Source organism: Furipterus horrens, unplaced genomic scaffold, assembly GCF_987537825.1.
Source record: "Furipterus horrens unplaced genomic scaffold, mFurHor1.1.pri manual_scaffold_3, whole genome shotgun sequence".
Taxonomy (NCBI): Eukaryota; Metazoa; Chordata; class Mammalia; order Chiroptera; family Furipteridae; genus Furipterus; species Furipterus horrens.
In genome coordinates this window covers 374,842-395,102 of record NW_028327173.1, presented here as the reverse complement: position 1 = coordinate 395,102, position 20,261 = coordinate 374,842, and the positions used below count along the sequence as shown (strand labels likewise).

Genomic DNA, 20,261 nt, shown 5'->3' with positions numbered 1-20,261 from the left:
GTAGGAAGCTCCGTCTGATGCTTGCACACACCTACCCACAGGTACAGGGAGGTGTGCTGAAACCAAACACAGACATACTCCGTGTGGGGGCACCCCCCCAAGGCATGCATGCACACATGCAGGCACACATATGCATGTACATACTACCATCACATGCACACACAGGCCCTCGGTCACGTGTGGAACATGGGAATCCAGAGTGGTAGGGACACTCCTCCCTGCCCTGGGCTCCTTGAGAACTGTGAGGCCACCAGTGGGCAGGGTGGCTGTACCAATGAGAGCTCCGACGTGCTGGGTGCCCTCATCCCTGCCTGCCAGCCCTTGGGCTCTGGTGCCGCTGCTTCCTGGGCCTTAGGCTTTGCTTGGCTCGCCGGGGAGGCCCCGTGGTGCTGGTCCGGCCACTGCAGCCACGGCCCCCGGGATCAGACTACATTCAGGCTGCTTCGGGTGTCAGGAGTCTTGGTGGACCCATGCTGGACCTAACCCTCAGCCAGAGCCCCGGGAAGCATTGCCAGCTGGGACCCTGGGCGTTTGACATCATGCCTGCAGCCGCTGGGCACCTGGTTGGGCTTGGGCTTGGGGTGGGCGGCCGCAGGCTGGGGCCCCTGTGCACGGCAGAGCTGGCGGCCAGCCAGCAGCAGGGCGAGGGCTGCGGCATCAAGCAGCAGCTCCAGCAGCTCCAGGACAGAAAGGACGGACGAGCCGAACCACAGGCTCCAGAGGCTGCCCATGGCTGACAGCAGCTGTGGCACCTGTCGGCATTAGGGGACTGTGAGCAGTGCACCCCTGTGTGCAGGGCCGTGCTGGGGCGGTACCCCTGTGTCTGGCCAGCCGCCGACCCTCCCCCAACCCTTGGTGCCTGGCCCTCTCACCGAGTAGACAGGTGTCTCGTCCACTGTGCGGTAGTTGAGCTCCTGATAGAAGATGTTCACCTTGGCCATGTCGCTCCTGGGGTGGGGCAGAGGTGGGAGGAGCTGGGCCCTGCACCTGTATGGTGGGGCCCCTCCTCGGGGGCACTGAAGGGCAAGGTTGGCAGGAAGAGGGGCCAGGACATGACCTGCGGAGGAGGAGGAGAGGGCACCCACCTGGGGCTGGGGTTCCCGCTCGGGCTCCGGCGGCTCTGCTTGCCCAGCACGGCAAGGATCCAGTCCTGCACACAGAAGCTCCCTGTGGCCGCAGCTCCCGCCGGCCTTCGAGGCACTGCAGGCTGCTGTCAGCCAGGGCTCCCAGGGGCAGAGACTGTACCAGGGTGGGCTGGGGGATCCATAAATGCCATCTGCTTGTCCACCCCTCCCCCTGGCCCTTCAGGGGACTCACCCTTGACTTGGAGGAAGGCCATCTGGCAGTCCCAGCAGAGAGCTTGTACAAAGACTCCCTAGAAGGGACAGACCCCCGTCACACCCCTACTGTAGTGCCCAGGGCAGTGACTCCTGACCCCAGTGCTCCCCACTCACCTGCAGGGCCTGGGGCAGCGTGAGGTGCAGGGAAGCCGGTGGTTCTCCAGCTCTCTGTAGAGGCGGTAGAAGCAGTGGCCTGGGGGGAGGGGGTCAGAGGTGAAGCCATTCAGAGTGACTCAGGAGTGGCCTGGGGTTTTGCAGGTTGACAGGCAGGTGGGCAGGCAGGGTGGTGGATGAGGCTCACCCCAGGCCGGGTGGCGAACAGAGCTGCAGTACTCAGCCCCCGGGGGCAGGGGATAGAAGTAGTGGCCGCAGGAGCAGGTGTCCACCATCAGCTGCTGGAAGCAGGAGACGAGGCAGGCCTGTGGGGACAGCAGAGGACCAGAGGTGGGCGTCCCGGAGGGGGGCCAACCCTCCCCGAGGGCCTGCCTACCTGCTGGTCTGTTCACCTCCCTCTCATGGGCCTGTCTGCCCCCACCCCGCCAGGCCCGGACGCACCTGCATGGTGTAGGAGGTGTTGTACAGCAGTGGGGCATCCACGCCCTCTGCGCTGTCGGTGCAGTGGCCATAGGGGCTCCCGAGCCGGTGCACCTCGTCCTGCAAGGAGCTCGGCCTCAGTTCCCCCGAACTGCCCTCGCCTGGCCCTCAGGCCCCGGGCTGGGCAAGGACATGGGGAGTGAGGGTGGGGGCCCCTCCTCTGCCCGCGCACCTCTCTGATGCCGATGGTGGTTTCGGTCCCGGGGCGGATGCTGAAGCCGCGGTGCTCCAGGAAGGGTGTGTGGTCACGCTTGTGAACCACGACCTTGACGCCAGCCTCGGTGGACAGCAGCGGGAGGTGGTCCTGCTGCTCAGCCCGGAGCACCAGGCTGATCCCTGCGGGAGGCGCGGGTGAGGCCGGGCGGGCTGCAGCACCCCACGCGCACCCAGCCGGGGCGGCACTCACCGTGGGGGATGCCCGGGCGCTGTGCGGCCCCCGCGCCAGTGAAGGTGTAGCAGCTGCCATAGATGGGGTGGTAGGACCTCTGGAAGTGCCTGGGACCAAGGGCCACGCTCAGGGCAGCGCCGCCCCCCCCCTCGGAGCAGCCGCCCTCTGCGTGTGGCCCGAGGGACCTGGCCTGCCTTATCTCTGCAGAGAGCTGTTTGCTGCTGGCGGGGCCTCACAGGCGGGGCCCAGGCCCGGGCCCGGGGGTGGGGCCGCCCTACTCACCGGGCCTGGCAGTCCTGGCCATCATAGCGGCAGGAGAAGACAAAGGGGTCCCCGCGGCCTTGGTGGCTGTCCTCGGGGTCTGCAGGCAGCGTAGCCAGGATGTTCACGTAGTGGAAGAGGTACCACGCTCGCACGGCCGTCACGCCTGACGAGTAGGCGCGGTAGAAACAGTCGCCACCGGTGCTGTTACACTGGGGGTCGGGCGGTGTCGGCTCAGCACAGACCTTCGCCTGCCCTGCCCACACCCAACACAGCGCCCTGCAGGGGACACTTACTAGTCTAAAGCCCACTTGGCTCTGGCCGTCCGGGCCCCTCAGCCTCTGCAGGCGGACAGTGCGGTCCAGCAGGACGGCAGACTCTGAGGCTGGGGCCTCTGCAAAGGGGGCGTCCCCGCTCTCGCTGAAGTTGAACTTGTAGAGGGCGTAGATATTCTCCTGGGCAAGCTCGTCCAGGGTCCGCAGGTGTCTGCGCGCCAGTCTGGGCCTGCGAGGGAGGGGCGCGCTGGGTCAGAGTCAGCCCCAGGTGCCCCTCGTGGGTCCCCGGGCGCTGCCGGGTGCCCACCAGTCGCCTGGACCACCCCAAGCTTCACCTGCTTCTTCCTTCTCTCTCTCTTTTCGAAATCCTCACCTGAGGGCATGTTTGCATTGATTTGAGAGAGAGAGGAAGGGAGAGAGAGAGAGACATCGGTCGGACCTGCAGCCGAGGTATGCGCCCTGACCGGGAATCAAACTTGCAGCTGTTTGGTGCACAGGGCAGGGTGGGGGCAACACTGCAGGCAACTGAGCCACAGGCCGGGGCTTTTCCTTCCCTTTTGACACCCACCCCTGGGGGCGGAGGTCTCAGACCACACAGGGTGGGGAGAGGCGGAATCAGTCACCCCTAACCCAGGCACACCCGGAGCAGAGCCACGGGCTGCGGAGGTGAGGGGTCAGGAGCCCTTGTCCGCCCCGTCCCGCCCTCACCGGCGCGGGTTCTCGTCGCACAGAGTGACCGCCGGGAAAAGCTTCTGACCCGAGTGCACGGACACGGTCATGATGACGGGGTAGCACCAGTACTGCTCGAAGAGGAGCCCGAACTGCCAGTAGAGCGCCCCCAGGGCGCCCAGGAACAGCAGCCCCCAGGACGCCGTCTTGAGGCGGTTCTGGCCGGAGCACACGAGGCGGATGGCGCCGTGTATGGTGGCGTGGGTGCAGAAGAAGGTGAACAGCTCCCTGAAGGAGGCGTGCAGCTCCACCAGCCTCTCCCCGCGCGCCTCCTCGGTGGGTGGCGGCGGCGGCGGCTGGGCCTGGGGGCGGCTCCGGGCCCGGGGCCCCACACCAGCTGCCTGGGACACGGCTCCAGTCTGCGTCCAAGAATCCGGCCTCAGCAGGGTCTGACCCGGCCTGAGCCCCACCCCCAGCCCCGCCGGCTGGGCTTCCCTTCTCTGTCCCTAGGGTCTCCCAGGGCTGCGGTGTACTTTGGCCCCCCAGGGGCACGGCCCAGCCTGCTGAAGCGCAAAAGAGGCCCCACTAGAGTCAGAGCACCACCCAGCTTTCTCGGGAGCCTTATCAGGGCAGAGCTGAGCCTGGGTGCTGGGTCCGAGACAGCAGAGGACGCCTGTCCCCTGCCTGGACCTGTCTGCAGGCTTGTGGCTGGGTGGGTCCGTGCTTCCATCCCCCAAACGGGGCAGGGGCCTCTGGGCAGGGGCAGGCAGGGGACCTGCTCAGGGTGACTATGTCTTTTCAGTGGGCCCAGAGCCCAGCACTGGGGGGCCTGGGCAGGCCAGCAGCCAGTGTGGCCCCGTTGGGTTAGGATTGACGGAGCCAAGCTGCTCGGTCAGGTCCGAGAGTTGCTCAGTGTTGTGAGCTCAGGGCGGGAGGGGCCCCCTGAGCTGAGTCCCGGGGTAGCCAGGTTTGTGGGCCTTGGGCTTCAGGAGAAGTGGGCAGCGGGCCAGCGATGAGGACCTGCGACCCCAGGAAGCAGAGCCATGGCCTGCCTGGCCCCCAGTCCTGCCCTGGAGGGTCCGGTGCTCTGAGACCTGTGCCTCCGGGCCCGCAGGCCTCCCGGTGCCCAGGGATGTGGGGCGGTCCAGGCCCGGCCCGCTGGCCCCAGACACGCCCGAGTCACTGCACGGGTTCCTTCTGGACTTTCCACACTGTCCCCATCTTGGTCTGAATCATTGGGGACAGCCTCCTGGGTCCCGGTCCCTCCCACCAGCAGGGCCTTGGGGCACCTGGGGAGGGGACGGAGCCAGGGGAGGCATCTGCTGGGTCTCAGCCAGCGCACACCAGCCAGATGTGCCCGAGCAAGCTGTTCCCATGTGTTCAGGAAACATGAGTGTCTTAGCAAGCCAGCCAGCTTCGGGGGACGTCAGGCACAGGGTGGGGTGGGTGGACCTCCCCGCCCTGTGGCCTCGGATTTGTGGGCCCCCCGATTGCCTCATGGCCGGGGTGCCACCATGAGGTGCTGATGAGGGGTTCCACGTGGCAGAGCTCCTCCCGCACTTGCGTCTCTGTCCCACGCTCACACTGGGCCCTCCCAGGGAAGGCAGGACCCTCGGCTGTGTGTTGCAGGGAGGCTCTGGAAGGTGCCTTCTGGCTCCGGTAACCACGTGTCTCCCCTCCCCTAGACTTGCGGCCCAGACTGGCCCCTACCACACCAGCTGGGGCTGCCAGAGCCGCTCTGGAGTTGGGGTTGGAGGGCCACTCTGAGCCTCCGGGGCTCCCTGAGGTGGGGCTGAGGCACTTCAGATGACAGCAGGAGCGGGGCACGCACCCTGTCATATGTGCCCACACAGGCACACATGTGCACACACTCCTCACACACACTAAGCCCCAGTCAGTGGGGACTGCCTGATGAAGTAGGGCTTCATGCCTCTCCTGCCCTCGCCCTGGAGGTGACATGTGGGACACCCCCCCCCCCCGTCCACTTCAGGCCAGGAGCCCCCAGGACAGGATGACCCACTAGCCTCACAGGGGAGGGGGGCCCACCTCAGGTACCTGTGCAGGTGCTTCCATTCTCCCGTGGTAGGTGGCCCGACAGTAGTAGCTCCAGCAGGTGACAAGAGGGATGTGGCCCAACACTGGCAGGGCAACCTCCTATTTACAACTCGTTGGCTCAGGGTGAGGTGTTGGGGAGGGGCCAGCTGCGGGGGCAGCCACGCCTGCTCTGGACACGGAAGGGGAAGCCTTCGGGGACGGACAGGGGTCCTTCTCCTGGGTGAGCCTTTCTTGCCCTGAGGCCTGGGACTCTGACCCCGGCTGGGGGTGAGGAGCTTCAAGCTCTGGAGGGAGGAGAGGCCAACATGCATCCCCTGAGCAGATGCTCCGGCCCCTGAAACTCGGGTCTCCCTCAGGGGAGACACCTGCTCCTCCTGCTCCCGGGGGGACCCCTTGTGTCCCGGGCCCTCACCGCCCTGCCTGCTGCCTGCTGCCAGTCCTGCTCACTCTGCCAGCTCTGAGCACAGGTGTGTGGCCAAGGGGCACTGGGGTGGGGGGGTGCTCTACTCCCAGAACCCAGTTGTCCTCAGGGCCAGCTGCCCAGCCCCTGGGATGGATGCTGATTGGATTGTGGGAGCCCCTGGGGCCTAGGTGGGGAGTGGCCCTTGGTGTCCCCAGGCTCTCGGCTCCACCTCCCCACCAGACAGTAAGGCCATCCCTGGCCACACCACACACCAAGGTGACACACCACATGCCAAGACCATACTCTATGTGCTTAGATCACATACCACGCACACTAAAATCACCCGTAGAGATGACATGCCACACATGGTCACACACAAGCTGAGGCCACACACTACATGCTAACAACATACTCCATGTTCATGCATGGCTCAAATCACACTGTCTCTGGGGCTGAAATTCTTGGCCTGAGTGTGGGTGTGTGAGGCCAGACAGTGCTGAGGCAGGATGACCCTGTAGCCCTGCCCCCAGGACGGCCCACCGTCTCTGGTACCACTGGGGGGTGAACCAACATGTCCCCAGGTGACTCAGAGGCCTCACCATCTCAGATGACCAGAACCTCAGCCGGATCCCAGGTCTGAGGGGTCAGCTCAGGCCCTCCTGCTCCCTCCCCAGGACGTCCCACCCCCAATCAGTGCAGAGGACCTGGGCTGGGATGAGGGAACGGTCCTCCAGCCCCGACAAGCTATGCTGGTGGCCTTGGCTCTGAGGTGGAGTGAGGTCACCAGCCTCGTGGCTTTAGAAGGAGGTGGATGGCCACTGGCGATGTCCAGGAGGAGGAAGTCACATGGCGGGAAGAGCTAGCCCTGGACTCATCAGGGTGTGGGTGCAAATCATCACTCTGTCACTTGCTGGCCGTGACCTTTCCCGAATTGCTCAACCTCTCTGAGCCCGTTTCCCCAAGTGCGCCACGGGGCTGAGGAGCCCATCCACACTCAAGCTCAGAGGTCGGTGCCACCGATGCCACCAGAGTGTGGACCCCCAGGGCCTGCCTCAGAGCCCGCAGACCCAGCAAAGGCCTGTGTGGGTTTCCTTCAGGGGGTGGGCTATGTGACCAAGGTGACCAGGTCACACTGCCCTCGGGGAGGCCTCTCAGCAGAGGATGAGGGTCCCAGACCTTCTGGGTAATGAGAACCAGCGTCACGAGGTTGCAAAGTGAGCGGTCTGGAAAGAGGGGCCCTGGAGCCTGGCCCCAGAGTTGCAGAGAGAGCAGGAGTCCCGGGTCCCTGTGGGACGAGGAGCCCCAGCTAGGGGCAGACGCCTGCCATGTGCTGGCAGTGACCCATGCCCTGCGGGACTGAGTAAGAGCGTGTCCAAGCAGAAGATACAAATCCTTCTGACCCTCTCCTAGAGGGCACCATGTATGGGGTCCAAGGTCAGCAACTGGGTCCATGCCCATACCTGGGCCACCGGGGAGGGGACCAAGCCTCAGAGAAGGGCTGGGTTAGGGGTATTGAGGCAAAGACTTCCTGGCCGAGTGCCTGGCGATTTGTGGAGCCTCTCCAGGTCCGGCTTCCTCCTCTGTAGGTGTTCTTGCCCTTGGTGGACGCTTAGAGCCAGCCTGGGGGGTGGTTCTGATGCCACATGAAATCTGAGCCACGGGGACTGCAGGCGCTTGGCTTCTTAGCGGGCACAGGGCTGGCCCCTGTGCAGTCCCTGCCCCGGGGAAGAGAGGGGCCTCCCTCTTCCCCAAGCACTGACCACAGTGCCAGGCAGAGGCTGTGGCCACCACAGAGGGGGCTCCTGCAGCGGCCCGGGCTGGCTGGGGTGGGTGGAGCGTGTGATGTTGCCTCTGCGGGACTCAAGGTCTGGCCAGGTGTTCCCGCTAGAAGGGGTGGGGTGTGTGACTTCCTGTCACCTCCAGGCTGGATCTTTGGTGCCCTGGCCAGACAGTCGACCTCCCGATCAAATGAGACTGAGGCCTTCAGCTTCTGTCCTGGGAGGGGGCAGCAGCCACAGGGTTGGGCATGTTTTCCTGGTTCTGACCTTTTTTGCTTTCCTGACAGCTCTAATGACAGAGAGGGTGGGTCTCTCATTCAAAGTGCTCAGGAGCGGATGCCACTGTCCCCTTCCTGCAGCTCAGCCATCTGCCATGCTCGCTGGCAAGAAGTCCCTCCCAAGAGCTAGCTCCAGTCTCTCCTGCTCCAGAGGGCAGTTTTGTGGTTGAAAAGATCCCAGTCACCACCTCCCACCATCCTCGCTGCCCACTCCTATCCCAGCTGCTGAGGCCACCAGCTGTGTGGCCAGAGGACTGGGTGGCCTGGGACTTGCTGACCAGAGGCAGCCTATGTGCATCTGGTGGGGTGGTGCTGTGGCGTCTTGGCAGGACGTGCCGGCCACACCTGTCTCAGGCACCTTCTCCTTCAGAGCGCAACGCGGGTGCTTGGTGAGCAGCAAGCTGGTGGCTGACGCTGGGGGCTCTGGGTGGAACCTCCTCTGCACGTGATGTTCCCACGTGAGACGAACTGAGGCCCCAGCCCCGAACTCTGCCTGTGCCCTGCAGGTGCAGGTGAGCGTGTGCTGGACACGCTGTGGCAGAACCCCCAGGCGCCGTGGGGTGGCCTCCCTTAGACAACTTCCCACAAGCTAGAACTGGAGGCCCGCCCCGCTTGGGGGCGGCAGGCTCTGAGTAGGCGAGAGGCTTCGGTGTTTTCTGGATGCGGCAGCGGGAGGCAGTGCCTGGGCACCACCGACCTCAGGGTAGGAAGCAGTGACACGCAGGTTAGATTCTCACGGGCTGATTTGCCCGGCGGTGGCCTGGTGAGCATCCGGGTCCTGCCCAGGGTCCTGGCTGTGCCCGGTGAGCGTGGCTGCCCACTCGCCCCCTGCCAGCGGTCATGGCTGGACCTGCCAGTGCTCAGCGTCTACTGTCGGGTGTTGTGTGGTCAGCCTTGCCCCAGGGCCAGCCAGGGTTGTGGTGACAGGTGAGGAGCTGGGGTCTGAGCCGCAGCTGCTCCACAGAGCCCCGTGGCCCTGGGCAGCGATGGCTCCTCCAGACCTGTCCAGGCCAGTGACCGCCGTCTGCCTCACAGTTCATAGGCAGCCTCTCTGGTACAGCCTGTGGGGGACACCCCAGTCCGGGACACGGCCCGTCCTAGGCTGCCCCTTGAGGGGGTGTGGGGGGCAGTGTTCGAACCCCCCCCCCGTGACACCCACCGTCTCACCCCCACCTGTGTGCCGCCTTCACGTCCCTCCGAACATTTCCACAGGGCAGACGTGAGGCGGAGAGGACGGCCGCCAGACCCCTGCAGTCAGGGCTCCAGACGCTGCTGTCTGGGAGCACTCCCCGCCCCTCCAGACCCCTCCGCTGGCCCTGGCCCTGTCCGCACCCCCCCCCCCCCGCCCCCGGCCTGCTTCAGCCTGGCGGGGTGGCCAGGCTCTGCTTCCCCCTCCCCTAGGGCCAGGGAGGGGACCGTGGGAGCGGAAAGTGAGCCTTGATGTCATGTCCACTGGTGCATAATGTCCCTATTCATAGGCTGGGTGGAAAATTCGGTCGGGAAACAGTGGCAGTATTTTTACAAGAATGGCTGTCCCCATGGGCAGGGGCTGGGCAGCCTTGCCCACAGCGATCCCCATCTGGCCCAGGTTCCGCCAGAGGCCGCACTCGGGAGCGCGGGACTTGACTCAGGGGCCCTGGGCCCGTTGGTTGGCTGGTGGTCCGGGGACCTCCGTTAAGGGGGCAGAAGTCTGACAACTGGGCCCCCGGCCGGACTGGCCGAGCCTTTGGAAGGTGGCAGGCGGGACTCAGGGCGGGGCTCACGCTGGCACCGCCGGGGCACCCTTGATCTGGGCCTGTCTTTCTCCAGATGGAGCGCCCCACTCGGGCCAGAACCCCTTGGCCCCGAGTCTTGCCGAGAAGAGTGTACGGGGTGGGGTCCCGGGGCCACCTCGGACGATGTCTGCCCCCGGCACTTCCCGCCGGACGGCGACATGGCCAGGGAAGGCGACGGCAACGCGGCTACACCTGCCGACGGGCTTGGAGCACAAGCCCGCGGAGCCGCCCGCCAGCGCGCACGCGCCGACTGTCCCACCTCGGGCCCCGCCTCCCGGAGCCGCCCGCCAGTGCGCACGCGCCGACTGTCCCACCTCAGGCCCCGCCTCCCGGAGCCGCCCGCCAGTGCGCACGCGCTGAGTTCCCAGCTCCGGGGCGGGAGGCAGCAGCGAGATGCGCGCTAAGTCCTCCCGGTCGCCTAGAGCGGCCGCCCCCAGCGCCCCGCGCACCGGAATCGGAAATGAGGATGGCTCCGCTCCGCGAGCGGCCATCTTGGAAGCTAAGGCGGAGGTGGTGGCGGCGGCGGCGGCGGCGGCGGCGGCGGCGGCCCTGCGGCGGTGCTGCTGTCCCGCGCGGGCCCCAGTCTCCGCTCCCTGCTCCGGCCTCGACCACGGCGAGCCTGAGCGCGGCGGCGGCCCACGCGCGGCTACGGGAAGAGGTGAGCGCGCGCCGCGGGACTGAGTCGGGGCCTCGGCCGCGCGTCCCACCCGTCGGAACCGGCCCGAGCGGCACCGGGGGCGCGGGGCCTCGGGACCCGTGGACGGCCCGTCCCCGCCCGGTCCGCCGCTCGCGGGCTCCGGCCCGGAGTTGCAGTGCGCGGAACCCGAGGGCGGTTACGGCGGGCGGCCCGCTTGGACGTTGGGTCGGCCGGCCGCGGTGGGTCCCCTGTTAGCGGCACTCTGGGGGGCCCTCCCCGGGCGAGCGGCGGAGCTCTTGGTGTGGAGGCGCGTCTCGGCAGGCCGTGGGGCGGGGGTGCCGCCGTTCAGCCTGCCGCCGCCCCCGCTGGACGGGGAGCACCCCGACTGTTCCGTCAGCCCCTAAGGAGTGAGGGTGCCTGGGACTATGCCCCTTGGGGTGGCCGCTGAGGGGGCACTCGGGCGGCGAGAGCGGGAGGCTGGGGTCGGAGTCGGGTGGCCCCTTCCCGGCAGCTGGAGTGGGGCTCGGCCGCCTCCCTCGTGGTCTCACGCTCGGGGGGCGTCCGTCTCCGGCTTCTTCTTCCGGGAGTCCGCGTGGGTGGGCTTGACTCCAGTGCAGGGCCCGCCACGGGCCGCCGACCCGGGGTGCCCGGCGCCGGGAGGAAGGAGCTGGAGGGCCCCGCCGGGCTGGACGGCCCGGGTGCGGTCGCGGGTCTGGTGCCGGAGCCGCCAGGCCTCTCCCATCTCAGCGGCGCCGGCCTCGGAGGCGCGTCTGGTCCCGGCGGGGCTTCCGTCCAGCCCGGAGGCAGCCCCCGCGGGGATGGGAGAGGCCTGGGCGGCCCCGGGCCGAGGTCCCTCGCCACGCCGACGCCTGAGCTGCTCGTCCGGAAGGGCGGGCGGACGCGGTGGGCGGGAGGGCCCCGCGCCTCGTTGGTCGGTGGCTTCGCTTCAGCTCCAGGCGCCCGGTTTGGTCTGTAGCCCGTTTTCCTGCCCCGGGGACACCCCCGGGGACCCCCCGGCGCCTGCAGGTGCTCGCTGTCCCGGGGGTGGGAGGATCCCGGAGCCCCCGGGGGGCCCGTCCTTGAAGGAGCCGGCTTTTGGGTCCGGCCGGGGAGTTCCACGACGACCGCTTTGGGAGCGAGAACGAGAGGGGAGTTTGTTCCCGGCCAGGCCTGACCCGCCGGCCCGGCTCCGCGCTGCTGTTTGAAGTGTCCGGGGGCGGGCGCGGCAGGTGAACGGGCCGAGGGGACGGAGACGTCCTGTGGCAGCTCCGCTGTGGGCTCTGGCTGTGTCTGCTACGGGGTGTTGGCCCGAGGGGCGCCGCCTGTGGGGGACCCCTGTGCTCCGTGCGGCCGAGCCAGCGGAGGCTTCCGACCGGGAGGGCAGGGGGCGGGGGGCGGGGAGGCGGGCCAGCCCACAGGACGTGGCCGCGTGCCGGGCTTGAGAAGGGGGCTTGGGCCTCGGGCAGCTGGGCAGTTGGGAGCTGGGAGGGCGGCAGGGGCGGCCCCGTAGCGGGGCTGTAGGCAGGCGCCCAGGGGTGCGCAGTGCGCCCACCCAGTTGGCTGTCGGGTGGGGACGGTGCTCTGGAGAGATCTCAGCCAGGCTCAGGGCCAGAGTCTGCCGGCGTCTCTGACGAGGTGATGTGGCCACAGAGGCCGGAGGGAGGGAGGGAGGCGCGGGCCACTGTCTCTTCGGAACAGAATGTGAGCGCCAAGGCCCGAGGCTGAGAAGGGGCAGGCGTGGTGGGGAGGCGATGGCAGGCTTGGACAGGCAGGGAGGTCGGGCTGCAGAGAGCCTGGCCACTGTGTCCGGTGCTGTGACCAGATGAGTGGGGAACACTGAGCGGTGTGGGTGCCCGGGTGGGTACGGCTGCTCCCCTGCCCACACCCAGTCTCACCACGGTGGCCTGGGGCGCCCTCTGCCCGCCTGTCCCCTCACTGTGTTGTGTGCTGGCCACTCCATTTTTAGCAGCATCACCTTCTCCCCTTTGCATCTCTGTCACGAGACACTCCAGTCGGGGTGGAGCTGTTCTGCTGCCTGTGAGAGTGGGGCGCTCTGTTACTCCCTCCTCTGCTTCTAGCAGAGCTGAGGTGTCCCAGGGTTTCCTGACCCTGGCCATGCGTCCGCTCTTGCATCGTGGCCATTGCTTCACTCGGGTGCTGCCCGGCACTGCCCTGTCGGCCCCGTGCTGCCTGCCCGTCCCGCGCTGGACCGGCAGAGGGGCTCTTCTGACAGAAGGACTGATGCGCCCTCAGGTTTGGGTCTGAGACCCTTCTGAAGCCCTGTTTAGCGTCCTGGCCTCTCTGACCAGCCTTGTGAGCTCCCACACGCTCTGCTGCGGCCCCTGAGGCAGTGCCTGGGCACAGTGCTTGCTGAGGCTTTCCTTCCCGCTCTGCCCAGCACATGCGTCTGAGCCTTTCAGGGGTCCCCTGTCTCCCCAGTCTCAGAAGTATGCTCCTCCCACGCATGGTGGTGGGGGGCTCTTGCAGGGGCTGCCGTAGGCATGTCTTGAAGGCCATGGCCACGGAGTGCAGACCTGTAGCTGCGTGTGCGATCACCCGGGGCCTGTTCCGGGCTTTCAGGCATCTCCACCCACGAGTGTGTGAAATGAGATCAGGTTTCTAACAGCATCTTAACGTCCATGTGACGGTCACAGCAGGCAGGCAGATGGGAAAAGCGAGTCTGCCAGACCTTGGACGTCTGAGTTCGTGGGCCAGCCCGGGTGCCGCGTGGGACGTGTGCAGTGATGGGCTCTGGGCGGGATGCGGTGGCGCTGCGTCCTTTTCCCTTGTGAACACGAGCCTTTGCTTTCACTAGATGAGCAACAACAGCAGTAAGAGAGCGCCGACCACAGCCACCCAGCGACTGAAGCAGGACTACCTTCGCATCAAAAAAGACCCGGTGCCTTACATCTGCGCGGAGCCCCTCCCTTCCAATATCCTCGAGTGGTAAGGCCTGCAGCCCCGGCTGGCGGGCGGGGCGCTCCCATCATGGAGCTCGAAAAGGGGCGCCTGCACCTGCCTGAGGGGTCCATAGACATCGTGAGGCCTGCAGACACACCGCGATGGGCGGCAGCCGGGACACGACCTGACCTTGACCCCTGCACGCTGGGTTGGAGAGGGTCCTTCCTGGGAGAGGACTCAGTCTGGGGGACCCAACAGGGAGGCTTTGGTGCAGGCGTCGCCACTGTCGGAGGAGAGGCTGCAGCCCTAGACCCTCCTCTGCCCTTTGTTTGCGGGTTTTGTGAAGTAGCCTGCCCTGCCTTGGCGAGTTCGTGACGGGGACAGAGGTCCTGATACTGCAGCTCCTGGCACTGGCCTGGGCGGGTGACGTGACTGGACTGAGCCTTCTGAACATTCGCTTCACTGTAACTCCTGTGCTGTGTTCAGGGGTGGGGTCAGGAGGCTACCTGCCTCTGCCAGACCTCGGCCCTGGCCAGGCGTGTTGGTGATTTTGTGAGAATAAGGCGTTGGGCTAAAGCGCCATGAAGCGTTTCCTCTTTGAAGAGTATTTTACATTCTGAATTTAGAAAGTACGTTAAAGATTTTTTTTAACCTGGAGGAAAGAGATTTAACTGAGTTAAAAAGAATCTCCAGACAGGACAGGCTTTTATCAAGGGTTCTGGGTCCCCCTTCCTTGGCTTACAGATAAGGCCAGAGCTGGCGGGGAGTAGGGGGCGGGGGGCTGTTCTCAGGGTGACATGGACCTCAGCATGGGGGGTGCAGCATTGTCATGGAAGAGCTCTCCCTGCCCCCACACGACAAAAATCAGGTGTGGCCCCATGGGCAGACGCAGGGACCCCTCCCTGCATAGAGTTGGGACCCAAGATTCAGTCATTTGCTAGGAGGACCCACTGCCAAGGCTTATTACAGTTGAGAAGACACAGCAGAGGTAGAGGCCACCGGAGACCAGGCCCAACTTCCCATCCCCATGGACACGCTGGAGGTGCTGTCCACCCAGGAAGGCAGGGTTTTCAGTGCAGGCGGGGCTCGTAGACACTTCTGCCTGGCACCCGGCAGGATTCTAGACCCCCCCTTCCCACGGGAAAGCAGGCTTCCTCAGCAGGGCCGGCCCCGGCCGATGGCAGGATGCAGGGCCAGGCCCTCAGTAGAGAGCCGGGGGCGCTGCTCTGGTCGAGGACTGTCCTGAGTGCTGTGCTGCCAGGGCCTTGCCGTGCGCCCCAGTGCTGTGGGGTGCTCCCTTCCCCCCTTGTCCTCAGGATGGCGTGGGAACGGGAGCAGTGAGACGTTCGGGTCCCATTCCTGGGCGTGTCCTGGGCTTAGCTCAAGGGTGGTCCTGGTCGGCAGATGCGGATCACAGCGTGGTGTTTCTTTGTTGTTTTCTGTTTTTGTAAAGCATATCAGACAGTAGATAGCAGGTGTGTGATGGGCATGTTAACACGTGTGCATGGGTCCATCCTGTTGGAAAGGGGGTGTCAGGAGACATAGCATGCATCTAGGTCTGGTTTGCCGTTTCTGCTTAACGTACTCCACTTTCTGCTTTGTGCTTTTCTCTGGTGTTTGAAAATCCATGCGTCCAAACACCTCTTGATGCCGAGCTGAAGCCTCCGTTGTCAGTGAGGGCAGCGGAGGCTTGCGGCCATGGCGGGGCCTGCTGCTCCTGCTTGAGGACAGCCCCCGAGGCTGAGTCTTTTCCTGGGCCACACAGAGCCATCACTGCCACCGGTGGCCCCTGTTTGGTCCCCAGAGTGGTGTGGGGGCCCAGAGGAAAGAGGAAAGACAGACTCTGGACCTTGGCTCAAGAATGTGGTGAAGTGAATTTGTAAACGTTTTCAGCGGATGTGACTGGTCAGGGTTTCATATTGTGTTGTGGAGACAAAGTACTTTGCAGAGTACTTAGAAGATACAAAGTGACTAAGGCTGTACTGGATTCAGAGGGGCCCGAGTGGCTTTGCGTACTGGCCCTTGACCTTCAGCATTCATGGACTGCATGTTCGCGAATGTCTGGTTTTGGTGGCGCTGCAACCCCTTGGCCTTGGAGTAACACAGCTTTGGGGGCATTTGTCATCCCTGGAGCCAGCTGACTGTTCTTTTTCCCTCAGGCACTATGTGGTCCGTGGCCCGGAGATGACCCCTTATGAAGGTAGGTTGCTGCTCTGAGTTGGAACAAGAAGCAGTTCTGTATCCCAGGCAGGTCTTGCCATTAAATGCGAGGTGTGAATGGGAAGACGTGGAGCCCGTCCTCGCATTTCTCCAGGTCCTGTAGGTGTCTGCTCAGAGTGAGGTCTGGCCCGTGTGTCCCGGGGACCATCTCCCAGCACTGGAGTCGCCTGGGTCTCCAGTGTGTGGGGCCGGGGCCAGGTGCACAGGAAAGCACACTGGCACGCCTGCTGCTTCAGGAGGGTGGGTGCTGTCGGGGGGACACAGGTGTGGTGGGGAGTCCTGGGGCCTTGGCGGTGGGCACTGGGGTGTGAGTGCTGGGCGCTGCAGCTTATGGAGGCCACAGGACCTGCCCTGTCTCAGCTGGGCACCTCTGTGCTCCTGACTGCTGATGCTGGTCTGCCAGTGCCACCCAGGACCTTGGTGTCGTTTACAAAGTAGACCTTAGAGCTATTGGTCAGCGAGTCTCGGGTGCGCCATCCTCGGTAGGGACGTGAGCCATGGCCGGGCCAGCCCAGGGCACCGCTGCGGCCAGGAGGGCAGTGCCCTCAGCTTTCCAGCCGTTGGGTCGTGCCTCGAGGTGGCTGGAGCAGTGTGTGGGGGCTTGCACATGATTTCACCAGGAGACCTCTGCTGTCGAGATGAGGGGCGAGAGCCCCCGCTGGATGGCAGAGTTGTGGTCACTGAGGCGGGAGCCCTGCCCCTTGCCGGCAGTGTGACAGATGTGTCCCCAGCCTCACGGGACTCCTTTGAAGCCCAGAGTGCCCGCTCTTGGAGGGTCAGCCCCAGGAGGCGCATGTGCGCCAGCAGGTCTGGGGGCGAGGCGTGCTGCTGGAGCTGGGACGGCTGGGGGTGGGCGTGCGGACGGCCTCCGCCAAGCGGGCCGTGCAGACCACGACACTGGAAGAAGCCGCCAGCCCCCCTCAGCAGGCTCAACTCGGTTCAGCGCTGCCCTCTGCCAGCTGCCTGGGCGGCCTCTGCGGACCCTGAGGGTGTGACTGTTCTCCCCTCTGGCTCCGGCTCCAGCTCCGGCTCCGGCTCTGGCTCCTGCTCCTCTCCCGGGGCCATGCCTGCCCCGCTCCAGCAACGCTGTCCCGCTCCATCCAGGGCAGCCCGTCCCTGTAGCTCAGGACTGCTTCCTTGTGCATCGCTGCCGAAGGCTCCTCCCCGGGGGGTCTGCAGGCTCCACCCAGTCCCTCCAAGCCTGCATACGTCGTCGTGGGCGCACACAGGCTAGGCTGAAACTTTGTCCACAGGTTACGTGGGAAGGCAGAGGACCTAGTCACGACCTTAAAAAGAGGGAACTGGGAAGAGTCGCTTTGCTGACTTTTGTCTGGAGGGCAAGGCACAGGGACAGGACAGGTTGGGGGGGCTTGGCTGCTGTCCAAGTCTCCCAGGCGGTCCGCGCGGGGGGTCGGTGGGGCGCCCTGCCGCCCTCCTGCTTGGGTCTCCCTCCCGTCGTGGCTCGGTGCCCCTGACACTGGGATGCTGGGTGCAAGCTGCTGGCACGGGGTGTGTTGCCCTGGTGCCCCTGCCTTGCCTATGTCACCCTCGGGGACACCTCCTGAGGCTCCCCTCGAGCGCAGGCCCGACTGGAGTCCCCGTGCAGCTGTGGTCTTCTCCCTGAGCCTGCGTGGCCCTGAGGGCAGCGTGGCGGGTGGCTCTCGCCTGTGCTGCTTCTCGGTGCACTGGGCTGCGTGGGTTTCCCACATGGTTGACAGGAAGAGGGGCTCTGGGTCAGTTGGCAGGTGGGGCTCATAGGCTTTGCTGATGGAGTGGGTGTGATGGGGGCAGGGGGCCCCAGATTTTAGTCTGAATAACGGAGAGGATACAGCTGCTGTTTGAGGGAAGAAGCGGCGGGAATCCATCTTGGACCTCCTTCCTGGAGCAGTGTTGCTGGGATGCGGGTCTGGAGTTTGGAGAGGGGTCCAGAGGTCTGGGTGGAGGTGCCTCCTGGAGCGTTGTCACAGTGCTCCCGTGTCACGTGGGTCCAGGGGAGGCCCCAGGACTGCGGGTCTGCAGGGAGAGCATCGCAGGGGCCCAGCGGCCTGCACCGGGGGAAGACAGGAGGCCTGAGTGCTGCCACGTCCCGCGGGGAGGCCCGGTGATCTCGAGCTCTGGTCTGGGGGCCGTGGCAAACGGTGCCTGAGAGACGGCGGCCCACGTGTGCTCCCCAAGGACTGTGCACAGGAGGGGGCAGAGATGGGGGCTGTGCGGAGTGGGAGTCAGGCTGAGGCTGGAGAAAGGGCAGGTGCACCTGCTGCAGGGGGTCATTGGTGGCGGAGGAATGGCCGTGCAGGGTGGGGCACCTGGGTGAGGGCGACCCCCTGTGGGCGCGTGAGGGGGGCAGCGAGGGCTCTGCTCTGGGGGAGGGGATGTGGGAGCCGTGGGGGCTACGCCCACAGTGTGTTCCAGGAGTGGTAGGCATGAGGTGGGGGCCTGTGGGCTGGCGGGGGTGGGTGCAGGCTCGAGGCCAGGCGTTGCCCTGTGGGCCCTGACAGGGCTCTCTCTCTGTTTGCTACAGGTGGCTATTACCACGGAAAACTAATTTTTCCCAGAGAATTTCCCTTTAAACCTCCTAGTATTTATATGATAACCCCCAATGGAAGATTCAAGTGCAATACGAGGTAAGGCGCTGGCCCTGCGTTGGGAGCGTGGCTGGGTTGCGGCGAGCGTGCGCTCTGCTGAGCGGGCCCCTGTTCTGCAGGCTGTGTCTTTCCATCACGGATTTCCACCCGGACACGTGGAACCCGGCCTGGTCCGTCTCCACCATCCTGACCGGGCTCCTGAGCTTCATGGTGGAGAAGGGCCCCACCCTGGGCAGCATAGAAACATCAGACTTCACGGTGAGGGCGGAGGGCACTGTGGGGGTGTGGGGCTCCTGCCCGAACCCCTGCTCCCCAGGCACCATGGAGCGACCCTGGACCCTGGTGTCCCTGTGGCCCCCCGAGCACGCTGCAGACCGGGGGGTGTTGTGCGCCTTCATGGCGCCTGCCCTGCCGTCTTGTTGACTGGTGGTTATTTTTCTGTTGTGAGTGAGAATCCAGTTTATTGTCGTTAACTGATGATAGTGGAGCCCCAGATAAGCCTTCGTAAGGAGCTTGTGAAGAGGAAGCGTGTCGAATGTCCAGCAGCGTGAAGACAGCAGCCCTCGACTCTGTAAAGCCACCTGCTTTCAGAATTTTAAAGAACAAGGTCAGCCCATGGCTGATGGTCTCCTTCTCTCCCTTCCTAGAAAAGACAGCTGGCTGCCCAGAGTTTAGCGTTTAATCTAAAAGACAAAGTCTTCTGTGAGCTCTTCCCTGAAGCTGTAGAGGTAAGAAGCGGCGGGGCAGTCGGGCTGGCTTCCTGGGTTGGAAACACTTTCAGATTCGGTGCTTCCAAGAGAAAATGTGTCCTGCAGACGGAGGGCAGGAAGGGTGCCCGTCACCACCCTGCTAAGGTGCAGCAGACCTGCCCCTGGGGCACTGGGGGCTGTGGGGACGGGGGTCGGAGCTGGGAGAGGTCAGGGGACGTGGGGACTGGGCCTGTCTGGACCAAGGTGTGGTCTAGTGCCACGGTCCTGGGTGGGCTGGGAATTGGGGAGGGTCCTGCCATGAGGGATGGATACCCCCTGGTCCTGGTGGCTGGGAGCTGGGAGGCTGGTCTGTGTGCAGCTCAAGGCCACGGGGATCGTGTTGCTCAGACCTGGCTCAGTCCCAGGCCCGTGCGGTGCCGGGTGGGTGATCCAACCAGTCACTTGGCCTCTGCAGCTGCAGCACAGAGGTGTCACCAGCGGCACCTGTGTCGCGGGTTCTTTGTGAGGGGTTGTGGGATCCGCCCCGGTCTCAGTGGGGCTGGTGTGCTGAGACCCTCTGCCTCTTGCTGTTTTCCTCCCAGGAGATTAAGCAGAAACAGAAAGCACAAGACGAGCTCAGCCGCCGGCCCCAGGGGCTCCCCCTTCCAGACGTGGTTCCCGACGGGGACACGCACCACGGCCAGAACGGGCTTCAGCTCCTCAACGGGCGCGCGCCAGGGCCTGGTCCGCACCTCGCAGGGCTCCAGCAGGCCAACCGGCACCACGGACTCCTGGGCGGCGCCCTGGCGAACCTGTTTGTTATAGTCGGGTTCGCAGCCTTCGCCTACACGGTCAAGTGCGTGCTGAGAAGCATAGCCCAGGAGTGAGCTGCGCGCCGCGAGCGCAGAGGGACGGAGGCGAGGGCGCGGCCCGGCCCGGCACTGGCAGGCTGGACGCGCCGTGGGTGCGGGAGGCCCCGCCTGGCTCCTGGGGTTGGCTTCCCAAAGCCCGTTGGGAGGCAAGCAGGAACCGGGGTGTGCGGTTTGGATTCGGAGCAAACCCCGCCCTCGCCGGTTCCGCGCCGGTTCCGCGCCGCGGCGCTCACGGTCGCGGAGGAGGGCCTCGCGCTTCGGGTCTGTAGCGCATCTCCCGTGCGTCCTTCGGACTTGTTTTAGTAAACCCGTCCTTCATTTTATAGATTTGGTCACTGAAAAATACAGAACTCAATGCCTATCAGACGCGCTGCGTGCATTCTTAGTCCGGTGGCGCCCCGGCCCACTGGCAGGGCCCAGCCCCGCGGCTGCGGCCGGCCGCGAGGGCCCGGGAGACGGGGTGGGGCCCGGGGAGGGCAGCGCGGCCGCCAGGACAGCCCGCTCCCTGGCTGAACCGGAAGCCGGGCGTCTGCTCCCCGTG

The 20,261-nt window shown here is 65.4% G+C and overlaps 2 protein-coding genes across 2 annotated transcripts; one reads left to right on the top strand and one right to left on the bottom strand.

Annotated features, from left to right (window-relative positions):
- Positions 1 to 121: 121 nt before the first annotated feature.
- SCNN1D (sodium channel epithelial 1 subunit delta) lies at positions 122 to 6,083 on the bottom strand. The gene is made up of 13 exons (XM_090268417.1): positions 5,583 to 6,083; positions 3,567 to 3,946; positions 2,880 to 3,087; positions 2,605 to 2,795; positions 2,341 to 2,429; positions 2,107 to 2,270; positions 1,896 to 1,994; positions 1,642 to 1,759; positions 1,455 to 1,533; positions 1,318 to 1,375; positions 1,086 to 1,150; positions 873 to 948; positions 122 to 752 (listed from the first exon to the last, which is right to left on the bottom strand). Exons 1-13 carry the CDS (start codon positions 5,598 to 5,600, stop codon positions 480 to 482), a joined length of 1,818 nt encoding a protein of 605 aa, XP_090124543.1. The 5' UTR covers positions 5,601 to 6,083; the 3' UTR covers positions 122 to 479.
- Positions 6,084 to 10,325: 4,242 nt separating this feature from the next.
- UBE2J2 (ubiquitin conjugating enzyme E2 J2) lies at positions 10,326 to 19,927 on the top strand. The gene is made up of 7 exons (XM_090268416.1): positions 10,326 to 10,474; positions 13,269 to 13,399; positions 15,514 to 15,554; positions 18,096 to 18,198; positions 18,279 to 18,417; positions 18,807 to 18,887; positions 19,451 to 19,927. Exons 2-7 carry the CDS (start codon positions 13,269 to 13,271, stop codon positions 19,733 to 19,735), a joined length of 780 nt encoding a protein of 259 aa, XP_090124542.1. The 5' UTR covers positions 10,326 to 10,474; the 3' UTR covers positions 19,736 to 19,927.
- Positions 19,928 to 20,261: the final 334 nt, after the last annotated feature.

What these genes read in the sequence shown, in the direction of transcription:
- SCNN1D (XM_090268417.1), bottom strand. An exon ending in TGCGACGAGAACCCGCGCCG is followed by an intron (nt 3,088 to 3,566) that starts GTGAGGGCGGGA and finishes CCTCCCTCGCAG; the next exon opens with GCCCAGACTGGCGCGCAGAC. An exon ending in GCGCCCGGGCATCCCCCACG is followed by an intron (nt 2,271 to 2,340) that starts GTGAGTGCCGCC and finishes CGCCTCCCGCAG; the next exon opens with GGATCAGCCTGGTGCTCCGG.
- UBE2J2 (XM_090268416.1), top strand. Translation starts at nt 13,269, where the DNA reads ATGAGCAACAACAGCAGTAAGAGAGCGCCGACCACAGCCACCCAGCGA. An exon ending in CCTTCCAATATCCTCGAGTG is followed by an intron (nt 13,400 to 15,513) that starts GTAAGGCCTGCA and finishes TTTTTCCCTCAG; the next exon opens with GCACTATGTGGTCCGTGGCC. An exon ending in AGATTCAAGTGCAATACGAG is followed by an intron (nt 18,199 to 18,278) that starts GTAAGGCGCTGG and finishes CCTGTTCTGCAG; the next exon opens with GCTGTGTCTTTCCATCACGG.